Source organism: Perna viridis, chromosome 8 (assembly GCF_037379345.1).
Source record: "Perna viridis isolate PV_CMFRI_1.1 ecotype Kerala chromosome 8, ASM3737934v1, whole genome shotgun sequence".
Lineage (NCBI taxonomy): Eukaryota > Metazoa > Mollusca > Bivalvia > Mytilida > Mytilidae > Perna > Perna viridis.
In genome coordinates this window covers 41,694,767-41,713,358 of record NC_142452.1, presented here as the reverse complement: position 1 = coordinate 41,713,358, position 18,592 = coordinate 41,694,767, and the positions used below count along the sequence as shown (strand labels likewise).

Here is an 18,592-nt window from a genome sequence, read left to right as displayed (position 1 = left end):
TTTTAAAGAAAACTTTTATTTTACGATCACAATACTCATCACAACGAATCTGAAAGGTTAGCATTGTCATCAATATATTCTTCAATATCATCCAAGAGTTTGTCTAAGCTATCTGTAAGTGAATCATGATATGTGATGGGTTTTTCGGTTGCATTGTTTTTTTCTTCTTTCCAATTATCTATATTTTCCTCTCTTTGCAGTTTTGGTTTGGAAGATTTTGTGTTTTTGTTGCGTTTTTGTTCTTTCCGATCCAGTTTTTCTAACATTGAATCAATTTCCAGCAAAGCCTGAAAGAGAGGTGTCATGTATAATGAGTTGAAAACGTTGACAGCGATATAACAGAAATAATTTTTTTCATTTTACGTCTCATTAGATTGCCCGGAAACATTCCATATATAATATGAACAATTCGTGTCTAGAAAAGCAGACGACGCTTACCCTACCGGTGTACCTTGTTCATGCTCCAGTTTAAAGCGGAGTTCGAGTTGCTTATTTACTTTTGTTACTTTGTGTGTATTATTATGGTTATTTTATATTCTTTGTTGTGTTTATCTGTTTTCCATATCTGGTCATTGTCCCTGGATTATGTTCTTTTAGTTACAGCACGAATCGTGGTTTCCTTAATTACTATTCCACTTCATTTTATTTTCTTTCACCTACTTCATCGTGTTTTGTTATCCTCCTTTTAGCAGCAGCTTGAAATTCCATGACCTCTTGTTGCCTCTGTAGTATTTGTGGCAATTTTAATCCTAATCTTTCTCTACCGAAAACTTCTTTGTTTTCTGAAAAACAAAAATATAAAGAAATATTGAAGATTTCACTAATTAAATACATTAGTAGTATACAATAATGTAATGAAAAACGCATACTGAATTATAGGTCAAAAGGTCAAAGTTGAAGGTTTCCGTAACACAATGGGTATCATTTACATTAAAAAATTGAGCTCAGGTCAAAAGTCATTGCCAACGCTACCTTAAATGACCTTTTCCTTTCATGAATCTCAATTTTTTTATCATTTACTTTTTCATGTATTGATTGTAAGAAAAGCCAAGATCTATTTGATAAAGCATTTAACTTCAGTGCATGTCTAATCTTGAGTTAAAGGCTGCAATACCGGAATTACTTTTACTGAGGCCTTATACACGGTTTCTTTGAAACTGGTGGTAATTACAATGTACAATGTAACAGCACACCATTGACGAGATTCTTATCAATTGACATAAAAAATTACACGAAATACCTTTCTGATCTCTTTGATCGTTTTTCGCCATTTGAACTTTCATCTTTCTGGCTTTAATGGCTTTTTTCTTTTTCTTGGCTGAATAAGGAAAAATCGAAGTAACAGAAGAGTTAAACAATTATCTAAGTTAGTACATACAATAACTTACGTACACGGCTATCTAAGAATCGGGCACTGCATGAGTGATGGAAAAATACCTGCAATTTTGTGTAGATTTTTTTAATGTTAATTGAAATTCATTCAATACACATAGTAAGTTTATTTGACACAACTATTAGAGCTGAGAATGTGTGAGAGGTGAATGATTTTGAACGGTGTATAGCTTTTAAAATGGCAGGAAGATATTGGAGCGTATTTTTACTGATTTTCAGACAACGAATTATTTTGTCACCATCCTGGATCAACGTCATAAAGTGTGTGGTGCTGGATTTAATGTATTTCACGTACATACAGGTCAGCAGTCAGTTACAATATGATTGATTGTGGTTTTCGACATACATATAATTCATCCATTTCGGGACGAGAATATTCAATCAATCGAACAAAAGGGCCAGTTTAGTACTAGTACGACACGCCAAAGCGATAATTTTAATTGTACCATCCACAAAAAACGACAACCCGCAGGTATTCATAACTCAGAATTCTGTAGGAGTAATCAAGGGAATCAAAATTCTAGCGGAAATCAAAAGAGCGTAATCCAGGGACAAAGACCAGACACACACAACAATGAACATAAAATAACCGAAATAATACATACAAAACAATAAAAGTAAATGAGCATCTCGGACTCCACCAAAAACTAGATACATGGACCACTTGCACCGGTAGGATAAACGTCCTCTGATTTTCTAGAAACACCAGCCGTGCTGCTCATTAAAAGTCAAATCCGGGGCAGACGAAAGAGGAAAGAATCAGTTTTCGTGGTGATTGATTCACCGTAACGATATACGAGTTTATGATGACTACCATAAAACGTGTATAGTGAAGACTTCAATCTTGTAGCAACATAACCGTTCCAGAAGCCTAACTGTAAGAAGTCTGGCGTGGTACAAAAAGTCTGCGTAGTTACGGCAAGTTCTGGCAAAACGTATGAGTTGTGATATGAAAACTCCATACGCAGGTGCTGAAGGGATGTTGCCAAGATGAATGGAAAATTGACAATGCGAAATAAATAATCATCGCGATTGTCGTATAATTTGCTCAATTGTTTTCTTTTACCATCGATCTCCAAGTGTAGGTCAAGATATGAGGCTGACTTCACAGTGTCTATAGTATCCTTTATCTCAAGTTCTTTAAACAATAGGATTGTTTAACGATACTATGTCATCTATATTGCGGAAAAAGAGATCAGTTGATCTGGCTAAACGATTTAACTTCTTTTGGATAATATAAGCTTTTGTAGCCTCTTAAGAGTGAAGGAATATGTCAGTAAATATAGAGTTAAAGATTTTTCTGAATACGAGTCAATCAGACTCCATCTTATCTCTTATCTGCTGTATGCTTAGCGTACAAGCAGTCACTACCATTTTTTAAAAGCACAATCCCCCACACTCGAGTCGAGCTGGCTACCACGAGACCACCGAGGCGGTTCTTTTAATATACTTGAGCCGCATGTTTCTGATATGGATTTGTACTTATACCATTGTTGTTATTGGGAATGAAAAGGCGACATAATATGAACTGAAGTAAAGTATGAAGAAAGTATTATCCAGGAATAAGTAGAAAAGGACGTAAGGAGGTAGACCTATGGTAGGGGACATAACTCTTGAAATCAGTGGTATGTTTGTTTCATATTCAGTTTCACCAAGCCTTTTAAGCTTTCATCTGAAACAGAATGAAATCAGTCTAAGTTACTTTTATGCTTACATGAGATTGATGTAAAATGCTAAATACAAACGTTTCAATGATTTGAATGAGTTGTGTCCCTTACCCTAGGTCTGCCTCCTTAATTCATTGAATCATTCTTCTCTGGATTACAACAGATATATTTACGCTATCATTTATGGAGATTAAGAATTGATTTAGATTTCAAGTACAAAACTTTACATTTGGTTTGCATAGATTTGTTTTTTTATCTTTGGCCTAGGCCTGCTTTAGATTATAGGAAAATAATACGAACATCGAAAGTGCATTGTTTATTGTGTTTATTGAAACTAGTACATGTATACTGTAGAATAGAATTAAAGATAAAAAAAACACCCAGTGTGCACAAACAATTCCCCCCCCCCGACATTGTCAACAATTGGAGGAGTTGTATGTTCTACCAAATGTTGATTTAGACATTAGTGAAATGGAGTGTCATTGTAAAAAAGTACACAATATACTCGATTTTTACGATAGTATTTAAATAGCTGTACAATATCATACATCTAAAAAAGGGCTACATATTTTCATTTTTTTTTAAATTAAGTTGTTTCATAGGTTTATACGATGAAATGTATAAATATCCGTTCCAATCTGTCTCCTCTTAGGTGATAATCCACATGTAGATTCTAATAGTTTCTATTGTATTTCAGTGTCTTTTACAGAGTTATTTCCCTTAATTTTGAATTCAACAGTACATTCTATATAAATTTTATCTCATCTGAACAAGGGTTATTTGAAAAGCCATATGTTACTTTCTCTTTACTATGACATATTAAACCAAACATAAAAAAAATGTGTAGGCTTTCAAACCATGAATCACATTTTGCATAATTCTTTAATATATGGGCTGCTATTCAATTTAATCATCTCCGCGTACCAAATAACCACTGTCTGATTTAAAACTGCGTATCACTCCGCTGGTTAATTAGCCCTGCTATCTAGGAAATTAACTTTTTCACAAGACACGTACAATACTAATTAAAAATTGTGAAGCTTTTAGTACTGTACTGTACTAATAAACCCGTGATATCTGCGAGCATTGATCAGCTTTAATTGAACCCGTTACCGACTTCAAAGACCTCAAGGTAGTCGTAGACATGACATTGGTTGAAACTGGTAATAAGCACAATATAAGACCTTTCACTGAAGTTGCCGTGACATAGAATTGAATTTTGCACTCGTCCATCGTTACGGTGTATGCATCTGCACCATGAAAACTGATTTGTTCTATGTGTCATAGTTTTCCTTTCCTCTTTCGTCTACCCCGGGCTTGCCTTTTATGATCAATTCGGTGATTGTTTCAGGAAAAGCAGAGGTCGCTTACTCTACCGGTGAACCTGGTCCATGCTCCTAGTTTTTAGTAGAGTCCGATTTGCTCATTTACTTTTGTTGCTTTGTATATATTATTTTGGTTAGTGTATGTTATTTGTTGTGTGTCTATTTTCCATGTCTGGTCTGATTACATTCTTTTGATTTCCGCTAGAATCTTGATTTCCTTGATTACTCTTTTAGTAAGCACTTTTTAGGACCCCTTCATTGAAGTTGCAGACCAAATATCAAATGACTGCTGAAAAAAAGTGTGACAAAATAAAGGGGCGGGGTAATGATAAATGGGCGGGTTTCGCTACGAAATATGGCAAAGGTGTATAAAGCTTTGAAAATTCGAAAAAAAAACACCTTAGCTGGAGATATAACAGCAAACATTCGAGTCTTATCCTTATGATTAATTATCAACAATCATAATTCGGTCAATCTTTTGTGCAACCAGAAAGGCTGAGTAGTTCCGTTTGAGCTAATCATGCTTCTCATACCGTGAAACTTCCGTTTTCAAAACTAGTTCGGACAAAGTAGACGTATAATTCCTAAAAATACAAGAAAAAAAACCTGAAAATTTTACAATTAAATGGTAGCAAAGTACCTTTACTCCATGGAGCAACCGTTTCTTCTATTTGTCTCAATGTATTCGGATACTTGATATCAGAACGGTTTCTCTTCGTCACTAAATCCCCGGTCTCAATGCTTTCTCTCAGTAACTCTTCAATGTTTTTCACCTGAAATATTTCAGAAGAAAATAAAATAAAAAAAAAATATATATGATTTTCTTTTTGTTAAGTTCATAATTTCAATGAAAAAACTTCATGAAAAAACACCACCATTTTAAAGTTTAATTAAACTAGTTGTACGTACAGTACCATCAGAATTAAGGAAAACAGACAAGATTTTCCAAATCATGCTGGACCATTGAGTTACAATTTCATTTAAATGCACTGGAAATGAACATTTCAAGGGCAGATAACTCTGTCGAAAACCTAATTTTATGTTTCTAACATTTTTACTGAACAATTTCTGAGTACACCTAGCGCTGCAAAGATCAAATAATGGTATTTTCAAATAGAGAAAGTATCATTGAGTGATATTACATTGTCAGATTGGTGGGTTTTTAACATGCATGTTTCTGATTTTCTTCCTATTTTGCCTGATTCTTATAAACACTTACACGAAAATATGTGAACATGACTTGTATAGTATATGTTAATTATATATGCTCGAAAGGGCCTTGTGATTAAGTTAATAAATATTTCTATTTCTAAACCTAGCACAAAATATATGCTACTTTTGACAGCAAAGAATGTTCAGAACCGTCTCGCTTTGTCTATTTCTATAATGTTCATAGACGCAATTCTAGAATTCCATGGGAAAATACTAAAAGTTTTTTGCACTTCTTTGTTTGCGTTCCTCTTATTGTGTCCAGCTACATTGTAACACTTAGAACTACTCGTCTTTCCGTCGTTTTTTACCCGTCCGTCTACCTATCTTCTATTATAAACAGTAACCACGGGTCAATCGACTAGGTCCGGTACAGAAATTAATTTATTCGTTTAAAATCAGAAACTTCATTCGTTTTTTTTTGTGGCATAAGATTACATGGTTATACAAAAACAGATATTTCCAAGCATCCCCGTGAATATAGAACAATATTGATATTCTGACGAAATGTCAAGGTAACTTTTACACCGGAAGGGACTGTACAGCATAGAGTTGCCGTTGAAGTGTTACATGCATATACACATTGCTCCTTTTGGACGAAGAATATGATTTATGGATACTCTTATACTAGGATGCAAAACGTCTTTTAGTATGCATTTTTTAAATAGGAAAACGAAGATGAACAAGAGGCTCTCGAAGAGCCTAAATCGCTCACCTGGCACACCACGCCATATTAAGGTATTATGAATGCTGCAAGTTCAACTGAGTACGTAATGCATTGTAATAGTCAGAAATGCCTTCATAATGTTTTAAGAACATCTGGACAAAATTTGGGCATGGGTCCCTCTATACCCTATAATTCCACTGGGTCTGAGGGGCATTAGCCCAGTATATATTTGAGGAAAAAGAACATTAAATGAAGTTAAATCAAGACTATACAACATTTTCACCATTACCATTCAACTCAGGATACCACGTTTACTATGTAAACCAAACATCATTTAAATCAAAGCAAGTATAAAAATTAGTGGGAAAATAGTAGCCATTTTGAAAATAACCACCCAGAACAAACTTTCGTCATCACCATTAAATTAGAATACCATGTTTTCTAAGGAAAAATCGTTGGATCCCGAGCAACTGGAGAAAATGGACGCAAACAGCAGCCATATCTAAATGGCCGCCTAAAAGAATTTTCAATACTGCCAGTCAATTCAGAATGTCATGTTTATCTTGTGGGTAGCTTTCGTCTTCATTATTCCTCTACAGTTGAAGAAAAAATAACAAAAAAAGCATTTTGATCCCTGTGTTCTATTTTAAGTAAAGACGGCCATGTTTTCCGACTGATAAAACAATAAATAAAAAAAGTCAATTTGTGCATTTAAAACAATTATGCCAAGTTACATTACATTTTGTTGCGTGGTATCAGAGAATATTTTCAAAGTTGGACACCTAAAAACGACAAAAAATCTGATTCAGGGGCCATAACTCTTACGTCGGGCGTGGAATCATTTTGAAAATTTCGACATATGTCCATCTTCTGATGGTGAACAATTTTACTCCATCAGATTTTTGCTAAATTTAACGGTTTTTGAGTTATTTGCAAAAAATGTATTTTGACCCCTATGTTCTACATTTTTTGGTAATAGCGGCCATGTTTTTCAAGGTTTTGAAATTTTTTTAAAAGCAGTTTGTGCAGAATATGAAACAATCTTACCAAGTTTCATTTGATTCTGAATAGATGGTGAAGAGAAAAAGATTTTTGAAATAATAACATATAAAATAATAAAAAAAACGTCAAAAAAGGGCAATAACTCATATCAATTGACAGATTTTCACAAAAATCGGCACAAAGTAGCTCTTATCATGCTGAACAGATTTAATTTGTCAGAATTAGGCTAAACATGACAGTTTTGAAGATATATGCAAACAACTGCTATAATACCATTATGTCATATTTTTTTAGTAACAGCGGTCATGTTTTTTGATAGATCAAACATCGAAGCACACTCTTTGTGCAGCATTGTCCAAGAACTATAAGTTTCTTCTATATCAATTCAGTGGTTTCAGAGGAGAAGCTGTTTAAAAAATTGTTAACGACGACGACGACGGACGCCGAGTGATGGCAATAGCTAACATGGCCTATGGCCAGGCGAGCTAAAAATGGCATTAACACAAATAGTTACATGTTTACTGTAAACATAAATTTCTGGAGCAGAATACAAACTCAGTTGACTTACTGTACTGTATGTATATTATAGTCGGCGTCACATAAATAACATACTGTTAAAATTTGAATAAAAATATTTTCTACGACTTTATTGACACCTACCGTCGTTTAAATTGTCTTAAATGACTTGCTCATTCGTTTAGCCAAACGGCTTCTCCCTAAACATTGAATCGTTAAATTCCGGTCAGATTTTAATTCTAGGAGCCAATATTTACATTGTAAAAAGTCGGCCATGTTTACAGTGATCGGGTTGCTAGGAGATGTTGTTTACGTTTAAATGGTTTGTCCAAAAACCGAAGAACCCAGAATGCACTTCGGCGTTATTTCGGATATCTCGGATTTATTTTACGCGAACAACGTACAATACCGAGAAGTTGATCAAGCAGACGTTTGTCACCGGAGTTCGACGGGAACTTACGAACTTCGTTTGTAAACAAATCGTCCCGTAAAAACCAACATGGCGGATATTAGTATGGGATTTTCCCGTAAGGATTTGTTACGCATGATTTAAGCTAATAAGCGACTTGTTTTTGAGAAGCTGTTTGGCTAAACGAATGAGCAAGTCATTTAAGACAATTTAAACGACGGTTGGTGTCAATAAAGTCGTAGAAAATATTTTTATTCAAATTTTAACAGTATGTTATTTATGTGACGCCGAGTATTGATAAAGTTGATTTCTCCCTTAATTTCGAATAATGTCCATTAAGATTCAGATAACTTAAAATTGAAAACTATATCGTGCATTACCATCTGCTTCATTTTTGAAATTGATAACTTTTGACCGAAATTGACACGGTGGATCAATGTTCAAGGCCAAACAGGCGCGTGCCAAGTGATTAAACTAAACTGACAATAATTAGCTGTCCATGATAAGTTATTTTGCTAATTAACATGGATTGTATTAAAGGTGAGTGTTGATGAGATTATGTCGTTGACCATGTCACACCATTCAACATATCAAATGGTCTGGTAATGTTGCACCTTTGTTTTTGCATTTTGATGTGAATTCTGTTTCTTTTTTTCTCTGTTTCTACCAGTGATAATCCTTTATTGGATTTTACATTAAACTTGAATCTTGAATCTTTTTTAATTCGAATAAAATGTAATAATATTCTGAATACATAACAATCGGAGATAATGGAAAACAAAATAACTAGAAAATTTCAACAACAAAAAAAGAGATTTTTTTCTCTGGATAGTTTGGTGTATTTATGAGTGTGATAAACAAAAGAAAATGGAAAATATTTATTGCTTTTTCCTTTTGAAAGGGTTATCGCGACTAACCCTAAAAGACAAAAAATAAGAACTGACAAAACCGCTTGACATGTCATATTAACTTAAGGGAAGTTTTTTAAATTAATTAAGAATTTCTTTCTATCTGTTTCCTTGTTTTCAAATACCAGTATAAGCAAATAAATTCTGTATCATCAGCGCATGCTATTTTTTTTATGCTTTAACGAAATATCTGTTTTATTTCATGAACGAACTATGATGATTTAGAGCAATGTTTAATTGGTACCAGTATCGTATTGCATATTCCTGAGCGGGTGTACATGGATGCTATTAAATATAGTGCATTTTCTTTTTGCCTCTTTACAAACTAATGTTTTGTCAAAAGATATGAACAATGGTTTATAAAATAGAGCAAACATCACACTGTAAGATGAAAAACTTTTTTTAAAAGAAAATCTAACATAATAACATAAAAATGTTCCACTGAAAGGGTTGGGTTGATGAGTGCAAAACGAAAGTGAAAGTAGAGAAAATGGCTATTTATAGTTCAAGACTACTTTTCTGTCCGATCTCCGTGGACTCACCCTATTTTCTTTGCGGGAAAATATTTTTTCACATGTCCTTAGAAATGCTACATAAGTGAAAGTTTTATTGAATCAATTTACATATTTTTTTTTAAATCCTGAAAATATGCAATTCACTATAGAAGTCTATGGGAAAATTAATACGATACTGAAACCAATTAGATTGTCCCGAAACCTCACACGGAAGGTATCGATCAATCTTCTCCGCAGACCTATTTACTACGTATCACCCCGCTATACAGTATGTGATAAAATAATAAAAAGTCATGCGCACAGCTCATTACAAATCCGCGAAGTATTTACCACTGTACTGCACTGTGGTAATATAAATACTTCGCGTTTCTGTCCAAAACGGGAAAGCACCACATTTCATATAAATGAACTTCCTTAACTCGGAAACGTATAATTCGAAGTTAAATAAAAATCATAAGAGAGTTCACATCGATGAAAAATAATATGAAATTGATAAATATTGTGCGAAATGTGAACGACGAATTGACAACGGCAGACAGACAGAAGGACAACTGTATATCATTGAAATGCGGGTGTATAAGATGAGGAATAAGAAATCTAAAACACTTCCAGTAAAGCATGCTTGAATGTTTTTTTTAAATAAGCACGAGAACTTGTTTTTTTTTATTAACATACGTGTGCAAAATGTCAAAATAAAACCAGAATTACAAGAATTAACCAGAATTTTGACAGATCTGCAGCTGCTTGATTTGAACGTAAATTTACCTAATAACCGAAGAAAATGCATCATCTTCCGGAACGTTTTAACATTTAACTTCCGTATTTTTCAAGCCAAGCCTTTTCCTGACAATTAATCGTGAAAAACAACCAGCCTAATGAAGGAATGTCGTGATATCGAACGGTTATCGTTTTTCAATTAAGTGAAGATGTCGGAAGGTATGACACAGTTCTAGACTTAATTCACGGGAGCGGCAGGTGTACTTCAGTCACGGGTCTTAATTGTCTTTACTTGGATGCGGACAATTCTCATCAACCCCGACTTTTGACAGACGCACAGGTAAATGTATTTCTACATCCGTCCGTCCGTCGGTGCACACACGCCGTGCGACAGAGGTGGCTTTAAATCAAGGCAGGTCCAAGATTTCAAGGTTTAGGGCATTGACGAAATAAATTGAAGAGCGATTATGTTCTTGGTACAACTTTAGTTTTAACCTAGAGAGCACTCTGTTTCGTTTTTCATCGTTTTCCAAATTTTCTTTCCGAATAATGGAAGTTGAAACATCGAAAAAAGGGGGGTAGGGGCGGCCAACGCGACAAAAAATCATGTAGTTAGTTCAGTTTTTTTTTAAATAAAACTCGTTTGGATAATCCAGAATATTGCATTATCTTTGAAATTCGTAAATTGTTTTGCAATTACTCTGTGTCTTGCAAAACACAAACTGTCTATTTTCGTGGGATTGTACGGACTGAAGCGATTAGTTGTTTATCACCTTTTGTAACGTTTTTTTTTTCACAAAATATATCAGCCTATATGTACATAACAATAAGTTGAATAAAAAGTTGAATTAAGAAAACTTGTTTAGTAATATATAAATTATCGATGCACCATGAGATTCGTCTTAATATCTTTTACACAAATTCGTGAAAAACATAATCGATAAATCGATTAACAGCAATATATGCTCAGTGATCTGTTCCGCTTTGTTCTATGATTCAATGATAAAGAGGATAAACTTTTAGGGGCAAAACTTAGTCATGTGAAATCCATGTTGATCGAGCTTCACGTGAAATTCATGTGAACTTCACATGAAATTAATGTGATTTTCACGGGAAATTCACTTAACACGACTTTCATTTGAACAATTCACGTGAATTTTAACGTGAAGGCTCGATTCACCTGAATTTCACGTGAACTCTATCACACAGTTTATATGTTCAAAATTCAGGTGAAAATCATGTGAAATTCGTGTGATAATCATGTGAAATAATTTTGCCTGTGTATAAGGCTAAAATCTGAGACATGTTTTTTTTTTTTATTTATCTATCATTTCCTTTCCAAGTATTAGACACGCTAAGACGTCTACTACCTTCGTGTATTTGTGCCGAAAAAAAACCTACCACCTTAAGAAACTAATACGAAAAAAAACAGTAAAAAGAAGAGGAGTCTGTTTCTACAAATTATAAAGGATTCAATCGAACAGAGAAAGTGATTGCTGGAAAATGGTACAAAACAATACAAATACAAATACAAAAACGAAAACGGAAATAAAAAAAAACGAAAACGGAAATAAAAAAAAACGAAAACGAAAATAAAACAAAAAAAAAACGAAAACGAAAACGAAAATAAAAAAAGGTCATATGCAAAGTAGATTTAAGCCTATGTCCGATTTAAAATGATATTTATATATACCCCTGGTTCTTATCACACATTAAATTTTAAAATGTCAAAATTAAATAAGATAAAAAGGTAAAAGTAACCAGTAAAGAATATTTTAAAATTAATTATGGAAAATTAAAATAAAATAACAAAAATTGTTACAACATATTTGCGTCAACAACAATTTTCGAATTATCTTTTTTTGGTACCAAACATTTTTTTTTTATTTTTTCCGTTGTTATCTATATTTGTCTGTTCTTGACCCTCGGAAGACTTGGACTGACGAGGGTCATGTCACGAATGTATATAAGAGTTTTCAAAACGACTGCTTCTTTTTGAGACAAAAACGTACATGTGACATTAAACTCCAAAAATAGACGTTAAAAAAGGGATAAAAACATCAGCGAATCCAGACAGTTAGAAAAGCAGGGGTGCCAGTCGATGTTCCTCAGAAAAAAAGGGTGCTAGGACATTATTTGACGATTTTTGTCAATTTTACACATAAAAATGGGAAATTTTCCAATGATATGTTGGGGGGTGGCAATTCGTGAAGCAGAGTAAAAAGAGCAATGAGTGTTTAATGAAAACTAAAAAAGAACTTACCGGATTCGAGGTTTCATTATCCAGTTTTTCATCAGAATTGCTACTCCTTAGAATAATACCATTCGATTTCTCTTGCGATGGCACGACTAAATTCCTCTGAAATAAAATCGATGAATTCACGTCGCTATAGAAAAGTGACTGTCTCCAATGAAAACAAAATGATTAGAAAGTGACACACGTGTATCGATCATAAATATTCAATTACTTCTTATATAGTTAATTATCACAGCTCAACAACTGTGTTTCGTCAAGAACAAACATTGTGTAGTGTCGATTTACAGATTATTAAATTATTTTGTCGACCTTGTAGCTTTTGTCATTGTTTTTATTATTCATGTTTTGTTATTCAAGTTATTTAAGGTACGAGGTAAGGTTAATATTATGACTTTATGACTTTCATATTGATCGAGGGCTTTAACAGAGGTCGATTTTTTTTTACAGATGTTTATTATCTTAGTAATTTTTTTTTTTTGCTTTTTTTCTATATGTAATTATTTTACAAGTTATAATTAGGCATGTAAAAAATTACAGTCGAAAAAGTAGATACCGTTTACATTTACAAATAAAAAGACACATATTATAAACTCTAGTTTTGCAGGCGTCTTAACATTGATGCACACCCGCTCCAAAGAAAGTATTTTAAAAGCTTAAAAGTCCTAAGTCGGGAATTTTTGGCCTCTGTATGTCTTGTTCCGTTTTCACGTTCAGTTTTTTTCATGTGCTGGAGTTAACTATTTCGCGGTACCTCTGTGTAATGCTGTTTAACGTTCAGTTGCAGCATGCCCTGTGGTGTGAGGGTTTCCTTGACGTTCATTAAAGACCCATTGGTGGCCTTGAACTGAAATTTTTCATCTTGGAGGGTTTATTGTCTTTTTGACATATTCAGCATATCCATTCTCGTTATATTACTAAAACAGATCTAAATGTACTCTTATTGAAAACTTGACTTACCCTCTGACTATGAGATTATGCTCTTCTTACAGTATATTGCCCTTGACAGTTTGGGACAAAGTTCATACGTTCAATTGTCGAGTAGTTATTTAGGGGCTAGAGGCAATGTGTCATCAACAAAAGTACAACAGGATGTTTAATTAATAAGGCAAACCTATATATCATTAATAGGCTTGTTTCTCACACGAGTATTGATGCTTCATTATTGTGAACTGATTTAATATGATAACTTGGTCAAGTAACAGCACCAGCTAATGACAGCAACAGAATTGATATTAACGGAAATAACATAAGAACATAGCAATTAACACCGTTATAGAGATCAACTGGGGAACAAGAAGTGAAATGGCGTTATTATCAGGAGGAATTAATAGATTATTTGGCGTTTTAACTAAATTGACGCATATATCTTTCTATATGGTGTGGTAACAGGGTCATTTTTGCACATGCCAAAATCGATATAAACATATTCTAAAATATGTTGATATGACCCTGCTACCGCGCCATACATTTAAGACACAATCTTTTCGAATACAAGGAAAGCCATGCTGGGCGAATGCCTCGACCACTGGCATGGGGAAAATCACTCGAAAAAATTTCGCGAAACCTTCGCAAATTCTATTCCTAAAATGTGGCTTACCTCGATTTGCCCCACCTTCGAAACTCTTTACTGTAAACGCCACCTTTGACATAAAATCCTGGACTAGCCCTTGTTTTAAACCAATTTTTTTTTATTGAACGAAACAAAAACAACCAGCTTAATTATAAGCAACAACGTAAATAAATACAATACCATTTAAGAATCAAGCAGGCCCTAATTACTGTGACATTTTACGTAATAAAAGGCCTAAAAGATGTGCACAATCCTTATACACCCAATAGTGTAGATCCGTGATCGTGAAAAGTTTTAATAATTTTAAAAATGCGATATGAATTGTTTTCGGCAACTTCATTTCAACGTTAAAAAGTATTTTTAAAGGATCCCACCTGCCCGATTTTTTTCATCCTGTCAAGCTGTAAAGCGAGAGCAATGATCGCGAAAAAAAAAAACGATGATATACGTCAAGTATTGCAGCTTGGTCGTGAACGGAGCAAGATGATTATAATTATCGTGAACAAATATTTTGCTGCTTTTTCGATAATTTAAGCAAAACTGCAAACAAACAAACCGAAGACGACGGTCACACACATTACCGGGGCGGGAAGGAGATGACTTTATTAAGACAATGAATCCTGACTTCATCACTCTTTACGTATAACTTAGACTTGCCGAACACTAGGTAGAGAAGCAGCAATTGGCACATTAAGAATACATATGTACCGATGTGGATGTAAAAGAATAAAAATCCACGGAGTTTATTTTTTATAGGTGACAATTGAAAATAAAATCCGAAGTAATAGTGAAACATTCGTAGGGCAGCTTTTTCGTGGGAAGTTATAATTCTGTATGCACGCCTGTGTCCTCTTTTTTCTGAGGCTGTCTTTACATTTCTACATACGATCCAGTTTACTGGTGCTTTATAAAGACAGAAACATTTGTACATGCATTTAAATAGTAATTAAAAGTCATCATTTACTCACCATTTTATGGTCAACCAGTTCTACCGACCAACGTACTTGAACGTCTTGAGTTACCATTGACGTTGGGCTTGTGACGTACATTTTTCTCCGGAGCAACAGACGCCTGCTTTATGACGTCCTTTTTAAAATGCTAATTTGCATGCGAGAGAAAACATCCGCTTTATAATAAATAGATACATGTAGCTTTCGTTACATTTTGACAGTGGCGGATCCTGAGATTAATAAAAAGGATGAAAAATGTCTTTTATAAGAAAAAAGTTAAAAATAAGAATTAAATTATTTTGTTTAAATAATTCAATAATTGATCACAAATATGTATGATTATCGATTGAAATACATTATTCTTAAACTTTAATTGGTGTCGGGCAATATAGCAATGGACATTTATTCATACAAAATTATTTTTTCATGATTTAGAAAGAGATTAGGAACTCAGGAGTAAGAGGCGGTTAGCAACTGAAGGGGTCGAGAAACGGAAAATTTGTATAAATTTTGGCAAATCTTTTGGTAAAAAAATATTAATGAAAAACTACACAGTAAAGATACAAATGTAGTTGACTGATTGACTGATTATTGTTTAACGTCCTGTGTCAGATATTTCATGCACCCTACTCGGACAAATTACTCTGACTCCGAGCCAACTAGTCGTCACTCATTTCTTTAAATACCATGTGCTTGGCGGAGAAGCAGTCACTTAAATTTGAAAGTCTTCAGTGTGGCTATGCCGGGGATCGAACCAACAACCTACCACACTCGAAGTGAGCACACTACCCCAGACACTGGTTGCTCAATATAGAAAGGCATCACTGCATTAATCGTTAAATGTTAACATTTTAAAATCTGAAATTTATGCCTCCTTATCACGCATTCATCGATGGGAGGTGACTAAGCAAAATAGTACATTGTAATTATCTTTATGTTCAAAATAGCAAACTTTAAAAAAAAAAAATTCATAACAGGAATTTTTCACCTTACTTTTAATAAGCTATGATACAGTGAAATGTTGATAAGTTCGTTAAATTATTTAGATGTCTTTAGTTAGTATGATTTAAGGAGGTAGACCTAAGGTAAGGAACACAACTCCAACAAATTATTGGAACGTTTGTTTTCAGAATTTGACATTAATCTCATGTAGGCATCAAAGTAAAATGGTCTTATTTCATTCTGTTGATAGGCTTTGGTGAAATTGAATATGAAACAAACGTATCACTGGTTTCAAGAGTTATGTTCCCTAACCCAGATCTATCTCCTTAATGCATTATTGTACACGTAATCCATCTATTGTCCAATTTCTCGTCAAAGATAATACAGAAATAGGAGTTCGAGCACGATTTATTTGTCCAGGAAAGTCTAACACCCTAATGTGAACACTTTCCCGAATATAGTATTTCCTTTGCATGTCTCGCATCTGAAGCTTTGGATTTGTTTGATTTTTGTAATGAGGTCATGTTCCGGATTTGACTGAATTGTCGATGAAAAACCTCGCAACCTTCGGTAGTTCTGTTTTCGACAATTCTTGGTTCGGTAAAAATCAAATTAGGAAACTTTGCGACGGGAAGAACGTAGTAGTTCAAAATGTAGTAATTCTCTGCTCGCGGATCATCCGGTGTTTTCTGCAAATAAATCAAACGTGGAGCCCGAAGAAAACTTGATTTGTCCAGATCCATGAAATTGCTTAATTAAAAAAAATCGCTATTTCGGTTTATATGAACGTTCGCAGTTTTGAATGCTCGCCGTGTTGATGTAGTCCTAAACAAAAGTACAAACAGGGATATGAAATAACAAATCACATACATTTACACACTTACGGTTAAAAATTAATTCCAGGTTGTGTTAAAATATAAAAGCCTCTTCAGATCGAAGAATTAGTGTTGTATTTACCCGATAGTCGAGATTTCACGTACACCATTAAAAACGTTGTCACTGAGTATTAAAAATGTATAGTTGATATGTTACATGCTTCCAAAAGTATTGAGTAGCAGTCTTTGTAAGAAACATGCAAATTCCGTAATATGATATACACCCCAAAAAAGGCTACACATTTTTATTTTTGTGTTTTAGCACCATTCTGTGTAAGAACCATGCAAAGGGTGGCACATTATAATTCTTTATAATTATTTGGTCTTTTTGTCTCAAATATATTCAATGAATCTTGAAAAAACTATTTAGATTTATTCTGAAGCATATGTGACGTGGCTACATTTAGACTATTTATATAAGGAAAAAGTGCGGGAAAATTTTCTCGCTTTTTTTCCATAGTGCATTTCAATTACAATTGACTTACCAATATTTTAAAAAAGAATTTTACAAACACATTGATGGTTATTTCTGGATGTTATCAGGTACGAATACTGTGTTATTGTAACAAAATATGTGCGTTTTTCCCTTACACACATTTTGCCCGATTCTTGGACGGGGAAGTACTTAAGTTATTGTATGGGTCTATATAAGATATATAATCTTTCAATCCAATCTGTCTGTGTTTAGGAAGAAATTCACACTGAAAATCCAATAATTTCTATTGTTTTTAAGTTGATTGACATAGTTATCTCCCCTTAATTTTGAATTCTTCATAAATTATTTCGTCCATTTTTAACTCTTTTTGGACCGAAAAGTATGACTGCGACAGACACTTATTTTGGAAATTTTTACATTTTTCACAATAATACTGGTTACACTCAATGCATAAATTAATTGAGGCAGTTTCTTTCCATATATCTTCTGGCAATTCAACGGTTTGTGCCATTTTTCTTTCAAATCATTTCTACCCGAAGATATGGCGATTTAAAATGCTTTCAAATCAAACCTAACAACGAAAACGAAACATATGGTTGTTAATACATTTAATCTATCGTGCGCACGGTGATTAGCAATATTTAAACGCACGAAGGCTTGCATTGAGAAAAGTCGTCTTTTGAAAAGTGTGGTTTTTATTTTAACCATACTGATGTTATTTCCATTCCATTTAAAATCTTATAGTCCAAATTTTAAATGGAATGGAAATAATATCAGTATGGTTAAAATAAAAATCAAAGTGCTGAGGCACTGAGTCAAGGAAGACCTCATAAATATTCAGGTAACCAAATTGCAAGCAAAATAAACCGATCAAAAACTTGGTCATTTTAAGGAGAACCATCTGTTTTAATGAAAGGCATATCAAAACCGCTTGTTTATAAATGTATTTATGGATCTTCTTTTCTTTTATTGTTTTTAGTATTTCTGGCTGTGTACGTATATGTCCTCAAATTTCTTGACACTTTACACCTAAACCAGCATATCTTCAAAAATATCTCCACTGTGCATCACTGACTATTAATATTAGATGGATTTTTAAAGTAAGAAAAAATTCACACTTTGAAATTTAAGGTTGGAGATGCATGAAGTAGAAATAAATCCTGTGTACTAGGGGAGCTAGGTTGACCAAGGACCTAATCTAAAGGGAGAAATGAGCAAAGAACTTCTCCTTGGAC

The 18,592-nt window shown here is 33.7% G+C and overlaps 1 protein-coding gene across 1 annotated transcript; it reads right to left on the bottom strand.

Moving 5' to 3' along the window:
- Positions 1 to 15,184, bottom strand: LOC148610553 (uncharacterized). The gene is made up of 6 exons (XM_088541367.1): positions 15,123 to 15,184; positions 12,591 to 12,686; positions 5,025 to 5,157; positions 1,241 to 1,318; positions 661 to 782; positions 1 to 287 (listed from the first exon to the last, which is right to left on the bottom strand). Exons 1-6 carry the CDS (start codon positions 15,177 to 15,179, stop codon positions 39 to 41), a joined length of 735 nt encoding a protein of 244 aa, XP_088397493.1. The 5' UTR covers positions 15,180 to 15,184; the 3' UTR covers positions 1 to 38.
- Positions 15,185 to 18,592: the final 3,408 nt, after the last annotated feature.

Bases quoted from the DNA above. Each gene is read 5' to 3' on its own strand.
- LOC148610553 (XM_088541367.1), bottom strand. From the start codon at position 15,179: ATGGTAACTCAAGACGTTCAAGTACGTTGGTCGGTAGAACTGGTTGAC. The intron at 5,158-12,590 runs GTAAGTTCTTTT...GAAATATTTCAG, and splicing joins ATAATGAAACCTCGAATCCG to GTGAAAAACATTGAAGAGTT. The intron at 1,319-5,024 runs GTACTTTGCTAC...TTCCTTATTCAG, and splicing joins GGTTGCTCCATGGAGTAAAG to CCAAGAAAAAGAAAAAAGCC.